We start from the raw sequence: 22,139 nt of genomic DNA on the forward strand, positions 1-22,139 counted from the left end.
CCTCAGCCTCCCTAGTAGCTGAGATTACAGGTGCTCGCCATCACACCTAGCTAATTTTTTATAGTTTTAGTAGAGATGGGGCTTCACCATTTTGGCCAGGCTATTCTCAAACTCCTGACCTCAGGTGATCCGCCTGCCTCAGCTTCCTAAAGTGCTGGGATTACCGGCGTGAGCCACTGCGCCTTGCCTCGAATGTCTTTATCTTAAAATAATCTTCATATCAACTTGGGTTCTGAGTTAGGTTCCCACATAATCATACCTGCTTCATATGGTGGTTGGGAAAATGAGAAACAATATGTTAGATACCCAGCTTAAGCTTCACAAGTAATATGTTTAAACATGTGTTGCATTCCACCTTTTTTTTCCTTTAAAAATCTGTCTCTCTTTTTTTTTTTTTCCCAACTTTTCTTATATTGAATGCATCTTAAGCTGCTTTCTTGAAATGAATTACCTGGAGCATTTATCCTTCATTGCATGCGTAACCTTGCCCATTTTTGTTCATAGAATTGAGAAACTAAAAATATTCTCAGAATTTAAGCTTCATCGGAAGCAAGTTAGAAAGTTTGCTCTCCCCTGAATACCTAAGTAGGAAGCTAGATAATATATGTGAAGAATAATTCCTCTAAAACTTGAAGTTTGAGGGTAGCCTTTGTTGGGCTCAGAAAATGATACCCCAGTGTATGGCACTTTGGCATGCTAAGTACTTTGAACTGAAGGACATTGGAAGGACTTCTTTCAGACCTTCTCCTCCTCCTCTTTCTCTTGCTGCCCTTTCTCCCCAAGGCAGGCCATAGAAACTGAACCCCTCTCCCTCAAAGATAGTCCTAAAACCTAGAGGCCGGGCACAGTGGCTCACGCCTGTAAACCCAGCACTTTGGGAGGCAAAGTTGGGTGGATCATTTGAGGTCAGGAATTCGAGACCAGCCTGACCAGCATGGTTGAAACCCCGTCTCTATTGAAAATTCAAAAAAATTAGCCGGGTGTGGTGGCACATGCCTATAGTCCCAGCTACTCTGGAGGCTGAGGTAGGATTATCACTTGAACCCAGGAGGCAGAGGTTTCAATGAGCCAAGATCGCACCACCACAGCCTGGGTGACAGAGTGAGACTGTCTCAAAAAAAAAAATAAAACCTAAAAAACTATAAATAAAGTAATATTACTCCAACCTTTATATGTAACAGTTGGCTGTAAAGAAATTGCTCTTACCTTGTCTGAAAGTAGAACATAAGACTCATTACAGAAGGGGTCCTGCCCTATACCTAGGAGGAAGAAATGCCACACAGCGAGGCCAAGGATTTAAAAGGACAGGCCTTGCTGGATTTCCCCACTCAGTTTATTACTCTTTCCCTTTTGGTCCAATCACATTTCTACACAGCTGTCCATTCTATTGAATCTAAGCATTAAAGTAGAACTTTTCCCTTGGATCTTTGGGTCTTCATTCTGAAGCCTCCCATGTTTCATAACATGTTTGATTAAATAAATTTGTCATGCTTTTCTTAAACTTTTATTTATAGGAGTGTTGGCTGTGAGCCTTACAATGCAGAGCAAAAGTATTACAGCCTTTTGGCCCCTACACCTTTGACATACAATGAGTTTTTAATTTAACCCTGACACCATAAACATAGAGTTTTAAAATCTTTATACCATATTTGAAGCTCTTTTGAAATTAAGGTAATCCCTGCTCTTAGGTATAGTAGGCTTTGTGTGTTCAAATTAAACTAGTGCCATAGGCCTAACAATGACTGTCCATGCTTTATAATAGCCTAACCACATATATTCTTATTCTGCTTTTTGTTCAGATACTGAGAGAAAATGCTAAATAATGAGAAAGGGGAGTCAGAAGTTTCTGTTAAGCATCACTGAATAAGTATGACAGAATAAGAATTCTACCAGGATTTAGATCAGGGATTGATTATAAAAAATTGGTTTACACAATTGTGGGAGCTGGCTAAGCAAGTCTAAAGTCTGTAGGGATCAGTCAGGAAGGAAGAGGTGATTCAAAGCAGGCTGGAATCCCGTGGTCACGAGACTGACCCCAGGTGAAATCAGATTTGGGAGAAGGGAATTTAATTGGAGACCCAGCTGCTCTTTGAGTTTCTTCTTCAGAGAATGCCTAAAACCTCTCCTAAAGGCCTTCCAAGTAAATCCAGCCAACCCTGAATAATCTCCCCTTTGATTAAGTAAATCAGCTGATTAGGGACTACCGGGTTTGCTTAAATAACTGCTTGAAGATGAAGTGTGTGCTCCTAAACAGCAGCCTGCCTTCTGTTCTTCGGCTCTCAAAGGAATATCCCTTGTATCCTTCCCTAACAGGAAACATATTAGAGAGGGAATTCCAGGGACAGTAGTTCAATCAAGTTGACACATCGAAAGTCATCACAAATGATAAAATGTGTCTGGTAAATCACGAGGTCAAGAGATCGAGACCATCCTGGTCAACATGGTGAAACCCCGTCTTTACTAAAAATACAAAAAAAAATTAGCTGGGCATGGTGGCGCATGCCTGTAATCCCAGCTACTCAGGAGGCCGAGGCAGGATAATTGCCTGAACCCAGGAGGCGGAGGTTGCGGTGAGCCGAGATCGCGCCATTGCACTCCAGCCTGGGTAACGAGCGAAACTCCATCTCAAAAAAAGAAAAAGAAAATATGTCTGGTATAACATGGATATTGCTTTAAATGGCTGTTAATTCTTTCTTTTATTAGGAAGATTTCCTGAATTTTGATAGCACCATTTTGGCTAATCTAAGAGAGAATAAAATCTGGCCAACATTTAGAAACCTGAATACCATAAACAATTTTTTAGGGTATGTGCTTACTGAATGTTTGACATTTCTCATAACTGCATTCTGTTTTGCCTTAGGGTACTTTTTGACATCACACAAGAAGATGTTTTGTTTCTGGCTTCACCTCTGACCTTTGATCCTTCTGTTGTGGAAATATTTCTCGCTTTATCAAGTGGTGCCTCTCTGCTTATTGTACCAACTTCCATTAAGTTGCTTCCATCAAAATTAGCCACTGTTCTCTTTTCCCATCACAGAGTGACTGTTTTGCAGGTACATTTTAGTAGCAGTGAATGTTTTGTTTATCATTTTTCAATATTTTAAGTGTTTTAGAGAATATTTTTTATTCCTGTAGTTCTTTACAATGGTTTAATATAATCTGGTTAGATTATCAAGGGCTGTCTCCTCCTGATATGACTTTTTTAAATATGAAAATGAAAAGAGATAAGTGAATTCTGCCTAGAAATTTATTTAACTATGTATGTTGTGCATACTGTAATAACCAGAGGACCTTTACTTTGACTCAAATTTGTTGGATTTGAGAAGAATAGGCTGCTTCTTCTGTCTTAAAATCTATGTATATTGTTTTTCTCATGAAAACCTAGTATAAGTAAATTAAAATATAATCAAGTTAGGAATATAGATTTTCTTATTTTTACATCAATATGCTTTACATTAACCTACAGAAACAAGTATTTTTGAAATTTGGCCTTTTAAAATGTTATTTAAATGTGTATCTGGTGATTAGGTCATGCAGGTACACAAGTATATGACTGGCACACAAGTCTTAAGTTACTACATTGTATGTAGTTAAAGGTACTAGAGAATTAGCTATATTGTATGCATATCATAATATGTAGATATCTTAGTTAAGTGTTTAACTGCTGTGAACCTTAGGTTTTATCTGTAAATGGAAATAATACCCATCTCAAATAGAATTAAATGAGACAGTGTAGCTTAGTTCCTGATTGTGTGTGTACGTGAGTCCATTCAGGCTGCTGTAATAAAATACCGTAAACTGGGTAGCTTATAAACAACAGATTTTTATTTCTTGCAGTTCTGGAGGTAGGAAGTCAAAGATTAAGTCATCAGGAGATTTAATCTCTGGTGAGGGGCCTGCTCGTTGATTCATTAGACTGCTGTCTTTTTTACTGGGTCTTCAAATGATGGAAAAGGTTTTATAAGGGCATTAATCTCATTCATGAGGCCTCTACCTGCAGGACCTAATCACTTCACAAAGCCCTCACCTCCTAATACTAATACCATTGCCTTGAGAGTTGGGATTGTTTGCCTGCTTGCTTGCTTGCTTGCTTTTTTTGGACAGAGTCTCGCTGTGTCATTCAGGCTGGAGTTAAGTTGCATGATCTTGGCTCACTCCGCCTCCCAGTTCAAGCGATTCTTGTGCCTCAGTCTCCTGAGTAGTTGGGATTACAGTCGCCTACCACCACACCCAGCTAATTTTTATATTTTTAGTAGAGTCAGAGTTTCACCATGTTGACCAGGCTGGTCTCAAACTCCTGGCCTTAAGTGATCCTCCTGCCTCAGCGTCTGAAGTTCTGGGATTACAGGCGTGAGCCACGGTGCCTGGCTTGAGAGTTAGGATTTCAACATACAAATTTGAGGGGGAGACACGAACATTCAGACCATAGTGTGTTATATTTGTGTACCTGTGTGCATATGTATGTGCATCTTAATTATTACAGTCCATTGTCTTTTTTTTTGAGACAGTCTCACTCAGATCGCCCAGCCTGGAGTACAGTGGTGCGACTTCAGCTCACTGCAATCTCTGTCTTTAGGGTTTAAGAGGTTCTTGTGCCTTGGTCTCCCAAGCAGCTGAGATTACAGGCATTTACCACCATGCCCAGCTAATCTTTTGTATCGTAGAGATGTATTTCGCAATGATGGCCAGGCTGGTCTCAAACTCCTGGCTTCCTGGTCTCAAACTCCTCAATCCGCCTGTCTTGGACTCTGAAAGTCCTGGGATTACAGGTGTGAGCCACCACGCCTGGCCTCCACTTTCTATTTTGATAAACTACAATTATCAGGTTTTTATCCAGGATAATGAGAATTGAGAGGATATTAAATTTCTGCTACAAAAACAAAATTTGATACTTTGAACTTTTTTAAGGCAATGTATTTTTCATCCTACTGCATGTATATATATATATATAAATTGAACACAACAGTGTGGCTTGTTGGTGTCAGTGGATAAAAATTCTCATCTGTTAGTGAGTCATTCTATGAATTGTGTGGATCTGGGTAAGATATTACTGTAACTGTTTTATTTACCTGTAAAATTCAAGGAGCATGTTTCTCAGGGGATGTTTGCAAAGTTCCTTGATAGATTTGGTTGATAGTTACTAAAAAGGAAGGAGAATTTCCTTCTATGTTAGGTCAATGAATTCTACCTCTTTAAGTCTCATCCTCTTGTTTGATGTTTTAGCACAATCTCAGATAAATTTACTTTAGCAGTTGTTTTTAACCTTGAGATCAGATTTTTCTGAGAAACTGATAGAAACTTACTGTTATAAGAACATGACAAATTTTTCATATAGTTTCATGGTGATTTTATTTAGCTAACAATAGTTATTGGGAATATTATCAGCAGATCACATTTGACTTGATTTGAGTAATGAGGAGAGGTATAGAAGCTGACAGGCTGTCCTTTCCTTTGTGTAAGGCACGTGCCTTTTCTTATACTGAATTTTAGCTGTGTTGTCAGGGTTTATCTTCTCTTTCCTAAATCCGGTTTCTTTCAAATGATATGTAAGTCATCAAGGATTTTTGCTTTAATATATATATAGTTTTTATTTACTAAAGTGCAACTTAGATTTTATTTACAAATAAAAACCTTACCCAGACCTAATTGGACATGAAGCAGGGATCTTAAAAGCTGTCAAGGCCAGGCGCAGTGGCTCACGCCTGTAATCCCAGCACCGTGGAAGGCCGAGGCAGACGGATCACCTGAGGTCAAGAGTCCCATACCAGCCTGGCCAACATGGCACAACACCATCTGTACTAAAAATACAAAAATTAGCGATCACGTGGTGCATGGCTGTAATTCCAGCTACTTAGGAGGCTGAGGCAGGGGAATCTCTTGAATCCAGAAGGTGGAGGTTGCAGTGAGCCCAGCTTATGCCACTGCACTCCATCCAGCCTGGACAACAGAGCAAGACTCAGTCTCAAAAAAAAAAAAAAAAAACAAAAACTGTCAAACACATACTACTAAAGCTTTGAAAATTGAAAAGAATAGAATATCTTGAGTTACTATCTTGGAGGAAGGCCCCAAAGTGAAATAGACTAAGCTTTGGAGAAAATTAAAGACCTCTTTTATTTGTTTCAGGAATAAGGGGTTTCTTGGGAAAGAGAGGATTGATTTTTGGTTTATTATAAACCTAAAATATATTTGGACATTTCTTATTTATATACTCTGGGTAACAAAGTTATATTATTTAAACTTGATGCCTTTTAAAACTTGGTTTTTTGAGACAGGGTCTTGCTTTGTTACCCAGGCTGGAGTGCAGTAGTGGTGCGCTCACGGCTCATGGCAACCTTGACATCTGGGGCTCAAGTGATCTCTCACCTCAGCCTTCCAAGTAACTGGGACCATAGGTGCATGCCATCATACGTGGCTAATTTTTAAAATCTTTTGTAGAGACAAGGTCTCCCTGTGTTGTCCAGGCTGGTCTTGAACTCCTGGGCTTAAGTGATCCTCCCACCTCAGCCTCTTAAAGTGCTAGGATTACTATAGGCATAAGTCACCATGTATGGTCTAAAAGTAAAACATGTTAGAGTAAAATATTAGGTTGGTACCTAGGAATAGGTCAGCATAATAATGTTTTCCATTTTTCTTGAGTTTTTCCTTAAAAAACTTGGAAGAAGCTTTAACATTCCCTGTTTTTTCTATTATCTGCTAAGTCTCATTTTTGTATGTCTAGAATGATTTACTAGCAAAGGATGCTGACTTGTATTCTGCCCCTCCGTTTATAATTTCAGTTTATGAGTATCTGAAACGTATTTCTATTTTTTTATTTTTTATTTTTTTGAGACAGAATCTCACTCTGTCACCTAGGCTGGAGTACAGTGTTGTGATCTCAGCTCGCTGCAACCTCCACCTCCTGGGTTCAAGTGATTCTCCTGCCTCAGCCTCCTGCATAGCTGGGAATACAGGCATGTGCCACCACACCGGCTAATTTTTGTATTTTTCGTAGAGACAGGATTTCACTGTATCGACTAGGCTGGTCTCAAACTCCTGACCTCAAGTGATCCACCCGCTTCAGCCTTCCAGACTGCTGGGATTATAGGCATGAGCCACCGTGCCTGGCCTCCATTTTTTTTTTTTTTTAATCTTGCTGAGTATCGTAGATGTGCATTTATTTTTTGAGTTCAAAGTTGATATTATCCTTACAGAAGTCAGGCCAGAACATTGAAATTTGGCTTAGTGAAAATGAAGAGCCAGGACCATTTCAGCCTTTATTTTGACAAGAGATTTTCAGTACAATAAACCTCTTGGCATAACAGTTAAGAGCATGATTTAGGGGGGACGATCCAAGATGGCCGATCGCTAACATCCCGGGATTGCAGCTCTCAGGGAATGCACGGCGAACTAGAGGACGCCACACTTTCAGACAAAGTCTGGTCGCTCACGAAGCAGAAGATCCCCCAGTGGTGGAAACACACGAGTCGCCAGCGCGACTCTGGTGGTCGGCGCAGCGGTTCCGCCGGCACCTAGACGCGGCAGCTTGGCGCAGAGTAAACAGACCGGTTCCCCTTCTGACCGAGGTTTGGAGCCCGGGGAAGGCAGAGTCGCCTACTATGGAAACAAGAAGGAAGCCCGACAGGAGAATCCTGGGAAGAAAAGCACCATCAGTTTTAACGCCGCTGCACTGGCCCTGGGAACTAACAACCTGGACGTCCACTCAAGAGACCTAATTTGAAAGTTGGTAATTTCAAAGATGACAGGAGGATAAATTTACAATGACGGGAAGAAACCAGCGTAAAAAAGCTGAGAATACTCAAAGTCAGAAAGCCTCTCCCTCTAAAGATGATCACAGTTCCACATCAACAATGGAACAAGGCTTGATGGAGAACGAGCGCCTCCTGATGACAGAATCACTCTTCAAGGAATGGATAATAACAAACTTCGGTGAGTTAAAAGAACATGTTGTAGCCCAACGTAAAGAAACTAGGAACTTTGAAAAAAGATTTGATGAAATCCTATTGAGAATAGACAACTTAGAGAGGAGTATGAGTGAATTAATGGAACTGAAGAATACAATACAGGAACTCCGAGAAGTATGCACAGGTTTAAACACTTGAATTGTTCAAGCAGAAGAAGCGATATCAGAGGTCAAAGTCCAACTTAATGAAATAAAACGTGAAGAAAAGATTAGAGAAAAAAGGATAAAAAGGAATGAGCAAAGTCTACAAGAAATGTGGGACTATGTGAAAAGACCAAATTTACGTTTGATAGGTGTACCTGAATGCGACAGAGAGAATGAATCCAAGCTAGAAAATACCCTTCAGGATATTATTCAGGAAAATTTTCCTAAACTAGCAAAGCAGGTCAACATTCAACCCCAGGTAATACAGAGAACACCACAAAGATATTCCTCAAGAAGAGCAACCCCAAGGCACATAATCGTTAGATTCACCAGGGTTGAAACGAAGGAGAAGATACTAAGGGCAGCCAGAGAGAAAGGTCAGGTTACCCACAAAGGCAAGCCTATCAGACTTACAGCAGATCTCTCGGCAGAAACTCTACAGGCCAGAAGAGAGTGGGGGCCAATATTCAACATCCTCAAAGAACAGAACCTTCAGCCCAGAATTTCATATGCAGCCAAACTAAGCTTCACAACTGAAGGAAAAATAAAATCTTTTATGAACAAGCAAGAACTCAGAGATTTTATTACCACCAGGCCTGCTTTACAAGAGCTTCTGAAAGAAGCATTACACACAGAAAGAAACAACCAGTATTAGCCTTTCTAAAAATACACAAAAAGTAAAGAGCACCAACATAAAGAAGAATTTACACCAACGAATGGATAAAACAGCCAGTCAACATCAAATGGCAGTAACCCTAAATTTAAATTGACTGAATTCCCAATCAAAAGACACAGCCAAAACCCAACGGCATGTTACATCCAGACCTGTTTCACATGCAAGGATACACAAAGACTCAAAACAAAGGGATGGAGAAAGATTTACCAACCAAATGGAGAGCAAAAATAAATAATAAATAAATAAAAAGGAGTTGCAATTCTTGTATCGGATAAAATAGATTTTAAAGCAACAAAGATATAGTGGTAAAAGGATCAATGCAACAACAAGAGCTAACGATCCTAACACCCAGATAGGAGACTTAGATTCAATGAGACAGAAAATTAATAAGGATATCAAGGACTCGAACTCAGATCCAGAACAAGTAAACTTAATAAATATTTATAGAGCTCTCCACTTCAAATACACAAAATATACATTCTTGTCAATACCACATCACACCTACCCATAAGTTTAAATGAAACATTGATTGGCCATTATTAATACCCAATTTTTTTCAAAATAAAGCAATATTTCCATTGACTCTCCCTCTTTCTCTTCCTCTTTCTTCCTCTCCTTTACTTATTTTTTTTTTTTTCTTTCCTTCTCTCAAAAAAAAAGAAATCAACTTGTAAACCTCTAGATCCAGGTCGGCAATGTCTCTTTCATTGCTTGATTTCCTTTCTTCCCTTCCCTTCCCTCCCTCCCTCCCTCCCTCCCCACTTCCTCCCTTCCTTCCTTCCTTCATCCCTTCCTTCCTCCCTACCGTCCTTATTCCCTTCCTTCCTGCCTTCCTCCCCACCCCCCCAAAAAAAAAAAAAAAGAGCATGATTTAGGATGCTTTATAGTGTTGTCATCTTAATTTATTACTAAAAACCAGAATCTTAACTGGGACATAAATACCTACGAGGGAGTAGAGTCATTCTACTATGTAAAGGTTTTGACAAGCCATGACCTTAAATCATTTTTCTGAATTAAAATTCAAGTTGTCTGTTATGACTCTAGATTTCATTGAAAGAAATAATTTAAAAATCTTTATTTCCAAGAGTCTTTGGCTCTGGCCGAGTGAAGAGATTAACAGATCCTTTTTCCCAAAAAAGCAACTATAAAGCTGGGCAAAATGGATAAAAGACAAGCATTTCAACATTCGGAAATCAATCAAAGACATTTAGCAATCTTAGAAATGTTATTGTTTTTTAAAACTGCTGAATTTTATGTGAAAATAGTGGAACTTCGTGGCATTCTGGTGTGGGTCTGCTCCTATCGTCCCTGTCTCAATTCAGTCATCACACAGATTCTTTCTGTTTAAAGGGACTCACTTAATTTATAAGAGTAATGCCCATGACCACCAGCAGCATTCTGGAAATGATGATCTTGAAGTAGGCCAGTAGGGAGCCCTACAGCTCCTTAGCCTGAGAGGTCAACAGCTCCTCTAGCCTGAGATTGCAGTGGTGGTGGGATAAACATATTCCTGGCTGAGGTTGCACTCCTGTGAATCAGAGACCAGAGGGCAGATGCAACTCCTGACTGAACCTGAGGCTGTGTGCATGCATATAAGAGACACAAAAGGGCCCATAGAAAATAAAAGAGGGATCAGGCTTAAAAATGACCTCAACTTTGACTGAGTTCCCCTATTCACATACAGATTTGGGGTAGTAAGTACCTACTGGGATGTACAGTCATTCTACTTTGTAAATATTTTACAAGCCATGACCTTAAATTATTTTTTCTGAATTAAAATTCAAGTTGTCTGTCCAACCAATGACTTGATAGACTGTCTACATTTGGACAGTCCACACTTGGGCAGTCTGTTTAGTAGTGATCCTTGACTGATCACTTGCTCTCTACACATGGGATGACCCATAGGAACTCCAACTAAAAAGAACATATATTTTTAAATAAACAACTAAGTAACAACATCAGTGGCCAAATATACTAGAGGAGACAGATTTCATGGATTTAGTCCAGGCAGGTTACTAACAAAGAAATGTACTGGAAAAAAAACAAAAACAAGCAACAATAACAATTTTATAAAGATAAGACTGTCAGTACATCAATAACTACATTGTTATATCAGTAAGATGTAGCAATTATACATGTATATCCACCTAAAAATAGAGCTTCCAAATACCTGAAACAAAAATGGACAAAATTGAAAACATAAATAGACAACTCAGTAGTTGGAGACTTTAATACCCCACTTTCAATAATTGGTTGAAAAACTAGACATAAATCAGCAAGTATGATATCTAAGACTTGAACACCATTATCAACCAAATGCTATATACAGATCATTCTATCCAGTGATTAAAGAATTCTTTTTAAGCACATTGGCACATTTCATAGGATAAGTCATGCTAAGCCACAAAACAAGTCTCAATTAAAGGTGACCATGTGGGATTTATCCCAGGAATGCGTGTTTGGTTTAACATCCAGAAATTATCAATGATATATACAGCGTAAAGAATAATGAACAAAAAGCACATACCTATGTTAATATATGCAGAGAAAGAATTTGGCAAAATCTAACACCCATTTATGATTTTTTAAAAAGCTCCCAACAACTAGGAATAAAAAGGAAGTTCTCCAGTATGAAGAGGGGCTCCAGCAATAGAACCGCAGCTTATATGACACCATACTTGGTAAAAGACTGAATGCTTTGACCCTAAGATTGGAAACAAGGCAAGATATTTGCCTTTGCAACTTTAAGATTCTAGTGGTTCTTGCCAGTACAATAAAGCAAGACGGAAAAATATTAAAGGTACTTATGTTGGACAGGAGGAAGTACAAATCTCTTTATATGTAGATGGTGTGATCTTGTATATAGAAAATTTTGTTGGGGGTGGGGGTGGTGAGGAGGACTGCTAGCAATAATAAAGTTTAGTCAGGTTGGAGGATAGATGAATATACAAAAATCATTTGTATTTCTATATATATATTTGTACATGCATATTTAGTATACGTATATAAGAGAAATATCTAAATGCAAAATTAAGATAATATTTATACTAGCATCAAAAATAATAAAATAGGAATAAAGCTAAAGAGCAAGGTTTGTACACTGAAAACTATAAAACATTGTTGATAGAAATTAGAGACCTAAATAACATTTTGTCTTTATAGATTAGAAGTTTTAATATTGTTGAGATTGCATTTCTCCCCAAATTGATCTGTAAATTAAACACTCTTCCTAGCAAAGTGCAGTGGGCTTTTTTGGTAGAAATGAGTAAGTTGATCTTAAATTTTATATGGAGCTGTGAAACCCAGTCCTGATCCATATGATAAAATACCACTTAGCAATAAAAAGGAATGAACTGTTGATACACTTAGCAGCATAGATGAATTGTATCTGTTATGTTGAATGAAAGAAGCCAGGTCAAAACAGACTATTTTCTGATTCCATTATATAAATGGAATATATAATTTCCATTTATAATTCTGTATAATTATATATAATTTATATTAAAGGAATTATACAAGATTATTCTGATCTATAGTGACAGAAAATAGATCAGTGGTTGTCTGGATAAAGGGGTCCAGTTGGAGAGAAGACTTACAGTGGTACACAGGTAATTTTGAGAGTGATGAATATTGCTGTCATCTGAATGTTTGTGTCTCTCCAGAATTCATGTTGAAATCTAATCCCCAGTCTGTTGGTATTAAGATGTGGGGCCTTTAGGAGGGTGGAAACCTCATTAATGAGATTCGTGCTCTTATAAAAGAAACCTGAAGTTGTGTATTAGTCCCTTCTACCATGTGAGAACACAGCAAGAAGGTACCATCTATGAAGTAGAGTGCTCACCAGAAACTAAGTCTGCCACACCTTGATCTGGACTTCCCTGTCTCCAGAACCATGAGCACTGCATTTCTTACACAGTCTACAGTATTTTTGTTACAGTAATCTGAATTGACTAAGACAGTTATGTTCATTATTTTGATTGTGGTGATGGTTTTACTAGTATATACATATATCAAAACATATTACATTGTATACTTAAAATAGTTTATTATATATCAGTTATACCTCAATAAAGCTGTTGTTATAAATCCTTATTCATTATTGTTTTGCTTAGGCACATTTTTAAACCCTTTTATATATACTTTTTATACAGAGTTAGAAAGGAAATACAAAGTGATTTTATAGATTTTGTTCTTTTTATCCTTAAATCTTTTTGTGTAAACTGTATGATGAAACATAAGTAATATTTTTGCTTAAGTTTTTTTCTAAAGCATAACTGATACATTAGGAAGATAATGTTGGGCCAGTCATGGTGGCTCACATCTGCAATCCTAGTGCTTTGGGAGGCCAAGGTAGGAGAATTGTTTGAGCCCAGGAATTCAAGACTAGCCTGGGGAACACAGGCCCCATCTGTACAAAAAATTTAAAAAATTAGCTAGGTGTGGTGGTACGTGCCTGTAGTCCCAGCGATTCAGGAGGCTGAGGTCGGAGGATCATTTGGGCCTGGGAGGTTGAGGCTGCATTGAGTGGTGATCATGCCACTGTACTCCAGCTTGGGCAACAGAGTGAGACCCTGTCTAAAAAAAATTTTTTTAATGAAGATAATATTGCACCAGTAGTTTTCCAAATGGGATTTCCCATTTATTAAACACAGCCTTAATTTCCATGTGGGCTCTAAATGTTAACTTTGAAATAATAACTACAATGCTTACTTTTTTAAAGAAGTGAAGGGAAATAAATAAATTATTTTTAATGTATCTACAGGCAACACCAACATTGCTTAGAAGATTTGGATCTCAGCTTATCAAGTCAACTGTTTTGTCAGCCACTACTTCTCTTCGAGTATTAGCCCTTGGTGGTGAAGTGTTTCCATCATTGACGGTTCTCAGAAGCTGGAGAGGAGAAGGCAATAAAACACAAATATTTAATGTTTATGGTATCACAGAGGTATCAAGTTGGGCGACTATTTATAGGATTCCAGAGAAGATTCTTAACTCTACTTTAAAGTAAGGGTTTTCATTATACTATATAGAGAAGAGAGACTGTATATTTCCAGGATCTTAACATTGACAATGTTTTTGATAAGCATTGGGGTAATAATTTTAGAAACACGATTGTATCTAATATTTTTTTTTTTTTGAGTCTTGCTCTGTTGTCCAGCTGGAGTGTAATGGCACAATCTCGGCTCACTGCAGCCTCTGCTCCCTGGGTTCAAGCAATTCTCCTGCCTCAGCCTCCTGAGTAGCTGGGACTACAGGCATACACCACCACGCCTGGCTAATTTTTGTATTTTTAGTAGAGATGGGGTTTCACCATGTTGGCCATGATGGTCTTGATCTCTTGACCTTATGATCCGCCCGCCCAGGCCTCCCAAAGTGCTGGGATTACAGGTGTGAGCTACTGTGCCTGGCTGATTGTGTCTAATATTTTAAGCTGGGAATCCACAACCTTCCTTACTATAGCTACTGCCAAGATACTGCTACAACATTTTGTACTAAACAGTAATGAATTACATGATAACCTTTCCACCTAACCTTTTCCTCTTGTCAGTCTTTGAATTATAGCATAACAAACTTTTTTTCTTTATTTATACAGTATGATTTAAATATATTGGAAAATATTCAAATTAAAACTTTCAAATCTGCTCTGGGTCTTATTTTCATAGATGTGAATTGCCTGTACACCTGGGATTTCCACTTCTTGGAACAGTAGTCGAAGTTAGAGATACTAATGGCTTCACAATTCAAGAAGGCAGTGGCCAAGTATTTTTAGGTTGTTTTATATTTGTTGATTGGGAATTTATTTTTTTCAAGAGAAAAGATCTAATATGTTAATTTTATTATTTTCCTGTTTTTCATATGTCTATCTCATGCTTTTCAGTGATAGTTTTTAATCTCATTCATAGAGTCATGAAATAGCAAATAAGTTACAATAATTATTTCATATAATTTGTAATACACTAATAAAGGTAATTTAGAAACTGTAACTTGGACCTTCATATTTATATTTATAAGCAAAATTTAATCAGTAGTCTAATAATTTTTTAATTCCATAAATTTTAAGAAATACATTTCATTTTATCTCTTTGCTTATTTACTGAACTTTTTACGTCTGATTTTATCAGACAACATTTTAAAATGAGCTTCATTTTAATATTTAAATTTTTAAGTTTTGTCACTTAACTTTGAGAGATGTTGTTGATCTGATGGTTTTTAATATATATCCCTTGGATTTTTATGACATTGTGTTTATATCTTGGGAAGGTGGCAGAAACAGAGTGTGTTTTCTTGATGGTGAAGTGACAGTACCACTTGGCACAATGCGAGCCACAGGAGACTTTGTGACTGTGAAAGATGGAGAGATATTTTTTCTGGGACGAAAGGATAGTCAGATCAAACGTCATGGCAAACGTCTTAACATTGAACTTGTACAACAGGTAAAACTATTTAAATATTAAATACCTATTCATATATGTAGGTATTAGAAGCAGCCACCACCAATTTTCTGTGCCGGGGTATGTATTATTTATACCTGTCATTTTTGTGTTAGTGTTAAATTACAATAAAAGGTATTAATAATTCAGTGTGCCCCTTATCCCCAGCATGAAGAGATAGTTATACTTTAAGTGACAAGTTGTATATTGATATTTGTAAATGAAACTGGCTTATTTTGCTCTAGGACCTATTATTTTGAAAACTAATCCTATGTGCAAGTAATAGTAACAGTAAAAAATAATTTTTAAAAAATCTCCAGTATATTCCAAAACTTAATTCAACTGTTGTGATTTCAGACATAAAAAAGCCTTTAGGAAGCTTGTTTGTAAATATCCTCATTGGCAAATTGGGATAATCTCTCTTGTAGGTTGCTGAAGAGCTTCAGCAAGTGGAGTCTTGTGCAGTTACATGGTATAATCAGGAAAAATTAATTCTCTTCATGGTATCTAAAGATGCTTTAGTAAAAGATTACATCTTTAAAGAACTGCAGAAACATCTTCCAAGTCATGCAATCCCGGATGAGCTTGTATTGATTGATACTCTACCATTTACATCCCACGGTAATTTAAAGCAGATATGTTTCAGTGCCAAATAATACTAATTGTATTCATAATTAGCTTAATGGTCACATAAATCTTTTTATTATTTTTATAAATGGTACTAGTATTTATTGTGATAGACCCTCTTTTGAATGCTTTATATAATTAGTTCATTTTATTTTCAGAAAATCCTGTGGGTAGGTGATATTATTCCTATATACAGATGAGGAAAATAAGGCTTAAAAAGAGAAGTAATTAGATGGGGCATGGTGGTGAGTGCCTGCAGTTTCAGCCACTCAGGGAAGCTAAAGTGGAGGATGGCTTGAGGCCGGGAGTTTGAGGGTATGGTGTGCTATATTTGTGCCTGTAAATAACCACTGCACTCCAGCCTGGGCAACACAGTGAGACCCTGTCTCACAAAAAAGAAAAAGGGTGCAAATTCTTTCTTTCTCTGCCTTTTTTCTGTTTTGGCCCTCAACAGATTGGATGATGCCCAATCTACTTTACTGAGATCTTAGTTAGATTCATATACTAATCTCATCCAGAAGCACCCTCACAGACCCACCCAGAAAAATGTTCAATCTGGGCACCCTGTGGCCCACCCACATTGACACATACAATTAACCTATCGCAGTGATAGAATTGATATTCTATCTAGGACTTTTTAATTTTAATTTTTTTATTGTCTGTTTTGTCTGTCTAGGACTGTTTGACTTAAAAATATATAATCTTAGTCACCATATTATATTGCCTTCCCAATTTCATTTTTATATGCTGTACACTTTAAAATGCAGTGGTCACTCATTTCATGGAATTATTTCTTTAACTCTTGAAATTGAGATAAATTGGATAAATATTAGCTCCTTTTTTTTTTTTTTTTTTTGAGACAGGTTCTCACTTCTTTGGAGTGCAATGGTGTGCAATCAGGGCTCATTGCTGCAGCCTCAACTTCCTGGTTCAAGTGATCCTCTCATCTTAGCCTCCCGAGTAGTTAGGACTACAGGCCAATTTTTAAATGTTTTGCAGAGACAGGGTCTTGTTATATTGCCCAGGCAGTATAACACCTAGCCTTAAACACCTAGCCTCCCAAAGTGTTGAGATTACAGGAGTGAGCCGCTATGCCTGGCCTTCTTCTCATCTGTTTCTCTCTACATTCTTGGTAGCATCAAACTACTTTTTAGAACTGATTGTCGACAACAAACTCTTTACATGATTTCTGTGTTGTACAAAGAAAAATGTATATGGCTAATGAAGATATAAAGGCTTTGAGTGAATTTTAAAATGTTGTTTTAAAACATTTGTTATTTCTTTTCTATATTAAGGCAAAATTGATGTTTCTGAGTTAAACAAGATATATTTAAACTACATAAACTTGAAGTCTGAGAATAAGCTCAGTGGGAAAGAGGACCTTTGGGAAAAATTACAGTATTTGTGGAAGGTACAATTTTTATTTCAAAATTATTATTATAAAGAAGTTATTTTATGTCTTTAAGGAATGATATCCTAACAAGTTACATAAAATTTTCTGACAATGTTACTGCTACCCAGATGTTAGGTAAGTATAGCTTCATTTATCCAATTTGTATTAAAATGAAGGTTAGGTTCTCTACTGTAAGATTAGATTAAGTTCCCCACAAAGAAATTTATTGAAAGTGAAATAGTCATAAAAGGTATAAGTAGACAAAACCTGTTTTGACATAACTGTTCTCTAAGAGGATCGGTGGAATGTAGTAACACTCTTGTTAGAGCTCTGCGAAAATAGCCAAATCTTGCTATAGCACAGTGTGTTGTTTGTTATACTTAGGGCTTATTCTAAAAGAACTCAAAGTTCTTTTAGGGAGAATTTGAAAAATATATATATCTCAGTAAGTTAATAATTTTTCTTAAATAAAATGTAGATATTTCTTTTCTAAAGGGTTCTAAAAGGAGGATGGAATTGTGTAGTCTTGTGTAAAAATAGAGGTTATCTAAGATAAAAGTCTCATCTACTTCATTTTTAGATTATTGGAAAGTAATTTTGATTTATATGAAGCAGCCAAAGATAAATTATTCCCATATTATAGAAATATTGGCTGTTGGTATCTTGTGGGCTTTATACTTAATAAATCAAATGTTTTTGTCCCAATTTTATGGGTAAGAAAACCACTGTAAAGGGACGTATATTTTGTACTGTTAGATGAATTTATGACAAAATTGGTAGCACAGTGATCTCCTTTAACATAAATAAAACAATTTAAAACTTTATTTTTATTAAAAGTATTTATTTTGTATTTCTAATTGTTATTATTATTTTTGAGATGGAGTTTCACTCTGTCACCCAGGCCAGAGTGCGGTGGCGCAGTCTTGGCTCACTGCAACCTGCACCCACCCGGTTCAAGCAATTCTCCTGTCTCAGCCTTCCAAGTAGCTGAGATTACAAGCACCTACCACTATGCCCAGCTAATTTTTGTGTTTTTAGTGGAGATGGAGTTTCACCATGTTGCCCAGGATGGTCTCAAACTCCCGACCTCAGGTGATCCGCCTGCCTTGGCCTCCCAAAGTGCTGGGATTACAGGTGTGAGGCACCACACCCAGCTTTATTTCTAATTATTAATGTATTTACTCTCATCTCTATATATTACCTGTAAATGTTGAAGTCTTTTGGTTTTAGACCTTTACGTCACCATATTTCTCTATTCTCTCCTCTGTAGTCTACTCTGAATCTCCCAGATCTTTTGAAGGTTCCTGATGAGTCACGATTCTTAAATAGTGGTGGAGATTCACTAAAGTCCATGCGGCTCCTCAGTGAGATTGAAAAACTTGTTGGGACATTAGTACCTGGGCTTCTGGAAATGATTCTCAGTAGTTCCATTTTAGAGATTTATAATCACATCCTTCAAACAGTGTTTCCAGATGAAGATGTGACATTCAGGAAGAGTTGTGCCACAAAAAGGAAACTCAGCAACATTAATCAAGAGGAAGCCAGTGGAACATCTTTACATCAGAAAGCCATCATGACTTTAAGTTGCCACAACAAGATTAATGCTTTTGTTGCACTGAGCAGAGGGAGTCAAATTTTGTCTTTGAATACTACTAGGTTTTTACCAAAGTTAGGACATTGCTCTTCAGCCTATCCTTCTGATTCAGTTTCACAGACCAACACTCAAAATTTAAAAGGCCTAAATTCTCCAGTTCTTATTGGGAAGTCAAAAGATCCATCCTGTGTTGCAAAAGTTCCTGAAGAGGGGAAACCTGCGATAGGGACTCAGAAAATGGAGTTACATATGAGGTGGAGGTCAGACACAGGCAAATGCGTAGATGCTTCACCGCTGGTTGTAATACCTTCTTTTGATGAGTCATCTACAACTGTGTACATTGGTTCCCATTCTCATAAAATGAAGGCAGTTGACTTTTACTCTGGGAAGGTGAAATGGGAACAGAGTTTGGGAGATCGAATTGAATCCTCAGCCTGTGTATCTAAGTGTGGAAACTTTATTGTGGTGGGTAAGTTTTTGAATTTGAGGTTTGTGGAGTTAAATTGAATTACCATACAATAATCTTCATAGGTCCAAGTTAAATTTTTAAAAATCTATGTACGATGGGTTTGGTTGCTGTTAAAAAGTATTAATCATGTGCTGATTAACAATGTGGGCCTTGGGGTCAAGAGTCCCTGGATTTGAACCTAGTTCTATAGCTGTTACGGGCTCTGTGACCTTTAGCAAGTTACTGAACCTCTTAGAACTTCACTTTCCTTGTCGGTAAAAGGGAATAATAAATCTGTTGCTGCAGCACAAATACCCCAGAACTCAACAACCTAGAACAACACAAATGTATTGTCTCGTAGTTTCTATGGGTCAGCAATTTAGGAGTAGCTTATCTGGCAGTTCTGCTCAGGGCTTTCACGTGGCTATAGCCATCTGAAAGCTTGATTTGGGCTGGAAAATCTGCCAAGATAGCTCATTTGCATCACTGTTAGCATAAAGCCTCAGTTCTTTGCTGGTTCTTGGCAGGAATCTTCAATTCTTGCCACATGAGCCTTCTCTAGGCTGCTTGTCTGCCCTTACAACATGGCAGCTAACATTCCTTAGAGTGAGTCATCCAGGAGAGAGCAAGTAAGGAGGAAGAGAGTACCTTTTATGACCTAGACTTCCAAATTCCATACCATCATTTTTGTTTTCTTCTGTTAATTAGAAGTGTGTAACTCGGCTGGGTGCGGTGGTTCACACCTGTAATAGCAACAATTTGACAGGCCGACACGGATAGCTCGCTTGAGCCCAGGAGTTCAAGATCAGCCTGGGCAACATGCAAAAACTCTGTCTCTACAAAAAATACAAATATCAGCCAGGTATGGTAGTACATGCCTGTAATCCCAGCTACTCGGAAGACTAAGGTGGGAGGATCACTAGAGCCCAGTAGGTTGAGGCTACTATTAGTGGTGATTGTGCCACTGCACTCTGGCCTGGGAAAACAGAGGACTCTGTCTCAAAAAATGAAAAAGTGTATAAGTTCAAACCACACTCAAGGGGAAGAGAATCAGGCTCCACCTCTTGAAAGGAAGTGCATCAAAGAATTCATGGACATATTTTAGAACCACCAGAATCTTTATCAAGCTTTTGGGAGGATTAAATGAGATCATTGTTTATGAATCCATTAGTGCATTGCTAGGCTAATGTTTGGATTTTTTTTTTGTAGAGTTAGAGTTTCTGCATGTTGCCCAGGCTGGCCTTAAACTCCTGGGCTCAAGCAATCTGCCCACCTCAGCCTCCCAAAGTGCTGAGATTACGGGCATGAGCCACCATGTCTGGCGAGCATTTTTTCATAAATGCTCATTAAGTGTTAGGTACTACCTGCTGCTGAGATTCATTAAGGTATAGGTGACTTTTACTTTATTAGGAATATGGGGGTCCTGGGTATAATATCTCCCCGAGTACAACTCTCTTTTTACTCTGCCAAATATGTTAGGTTTCATTTTACATGCTCATGGAATCTTCATCAAAGCTTTTCAGACTAAAGGCTTATGAATAGCTTTCCCTACTTATGCTATCCTAGCGGCAGTCTACCTGAATCTGAATTTAATTCTTCCCTTCTTCCCCATTGTTGATATTCACTCGGGGTGGTTGGCAAAATATTAAAGATATATTAGGAAAAGTTATAGATTAGTCTCAAACTTTTTGGAAGGCCAAAAGGTTTTATTGAGGCAGATTGAAGGTAGCTCCCTCATTAACATTAGCATAGGAAAGAGAGAGAATCAAAGGCCTTCCCAGTTTAAGTCTGCTTACCCCACATCACTTTATCTCCAGTCTGTTTACTCATGTAAACTTTGTACTGGATAGCCCCCTCAGTGGGAGATCCAAGGGGAATTCACCTGTTAATAGTGTTCACTCTGGGCCTGGAACCTACAACTTTTATCATTCGTATAACCACTCTTTTAACCATGTTAATTATCTGCAAGTGTGTTAACTTAGAACCTCTGTTGTAAAATCTGGATGGAATAAATGTGTGGCTGGACAGAGGGTATTGGTCAATTGGTTGCATTTTGCCCTCTGAAAGCAGCCAACGGCCATCCCTAGCCCACTTGCATCACTGTAATGGTGTGAGAGTGCATTCATTCATCTGTGGTTCAGTCAGGGTCTGCAGGTCAGACTTCTACAGGTGGTGGGTGACGTCTCATCCCTTTAACAGTGGCATTTTTGGAAATTATACTACAGGATACTTTCAGTTATACACCTGAATGATAAGAAACTGCCAAATTGTTTCCCAAAGTGACTAAACTGTTTTGCATTTCCACCATCAATGTATGAAAGGTCCAGTTGCACCACATTCTTGATAGTTCTTGGTATTGTTAGCTTTAACTTTTTTTTGTTACGACCATTGAAATAATCATGAGTGGTATTTTATTGTGGTTTTAATTTGCCTTTACGTAGTGACCAGTGATGCTGAGCATTTTTTTTTTTTTTTTTTTTGAGACAGGGTTTGCTCTTTCACCTAGGCTGGAGTGTAATGACGTGAACATGGGTCACTATACCCTTGAACTCCCGGGCTCAGGTGATTCTCCCACCTCAGCCTCTGGAGTAGCTGGGACTATAGACATGCACCACCACACCTGGCTAATGTTTGTAATTTTTATGGAGATGGAATTTCTGCATGTATTTTCCATGTTTTCTCTCAGTCTGGGGCTTTTTATTCTCTTAGGATAGTAACATAGTGTCTTTTGAAGAGGAGTTCTTTATTTTGATGAAGTCCAATTTGTTTTTTTTAATAGGTCATGCTTTTTTGGTATCATATCTTAGCAATCTTTGCCTAATCCAAGGTCAAAAAGATTTTCTTCTGTATTTTCTTTTGGAATTAA

The 22,139-nt window shown here is 37.8% G+C and overlaps 1 protein-coding gene across 28 annotated transcripts in view; it reads left to right on the plus strand.

Moving 5' to 3' along the window:
• AASDH (aminoadipate-semialdehyde dehydrogenase) overlaps positions 1-22,139 on the plus strand; it is a 43,121-nt gene that overhangs the window by 11,126 nt on the left and 9,856 nt on the right. For 18 of the 28 annotated variants that reach the window (XM_008993310.5, XM_008993313.5, XM_035293677.3 and 15 more), the window contains 7 exons: positions 2,861-3,053; positions 13,543-13,784; positions 14,444-14,550; positions 15,042-15,214; positions 15,640-15,832; positions 17,134-17,249; positions 18,502-19,294. In XM_008993310.5, coding sequence (XP_008991558.4) covers positions 2,861-3,053; positions 13,543-13,784; positions 14,444-14,550; positions 15,042-15,214; positions 15,640-15,832; positions 17,134-17,249; positions 18,502-19,294 — 1,817 coding nt within the window. The remainder of the gene's footprint in view (positions 1-2,860; positions 3,054-13,542; positions 13,785-14,443; positions 14,551-15,041; positions 15,215-15,639; positions 15,833-17,133; positions 17,250-18,501; positions 19,295-22,139) is intronic. The other 10 variants (XM_078367215.1, XM_078367213.1, XM_078367214.1 and 7 more) reach the window with 3 other exon arrangements.

Source organism: Callithrix jacchus, chromosome 3, assembly GCF_049354715.1.
Source record: "Callithrix jacchus isolate 240 chromosome 3, calJac240_pri, whole genome shotgun sequence".
Classification (NCBI taxonomy): domain Eukaryota; kingdom Metazoa; phylum Chordata; class Mammalia; order Primates; family Cebidae; genus Callithrix; species Callithrix jacchus.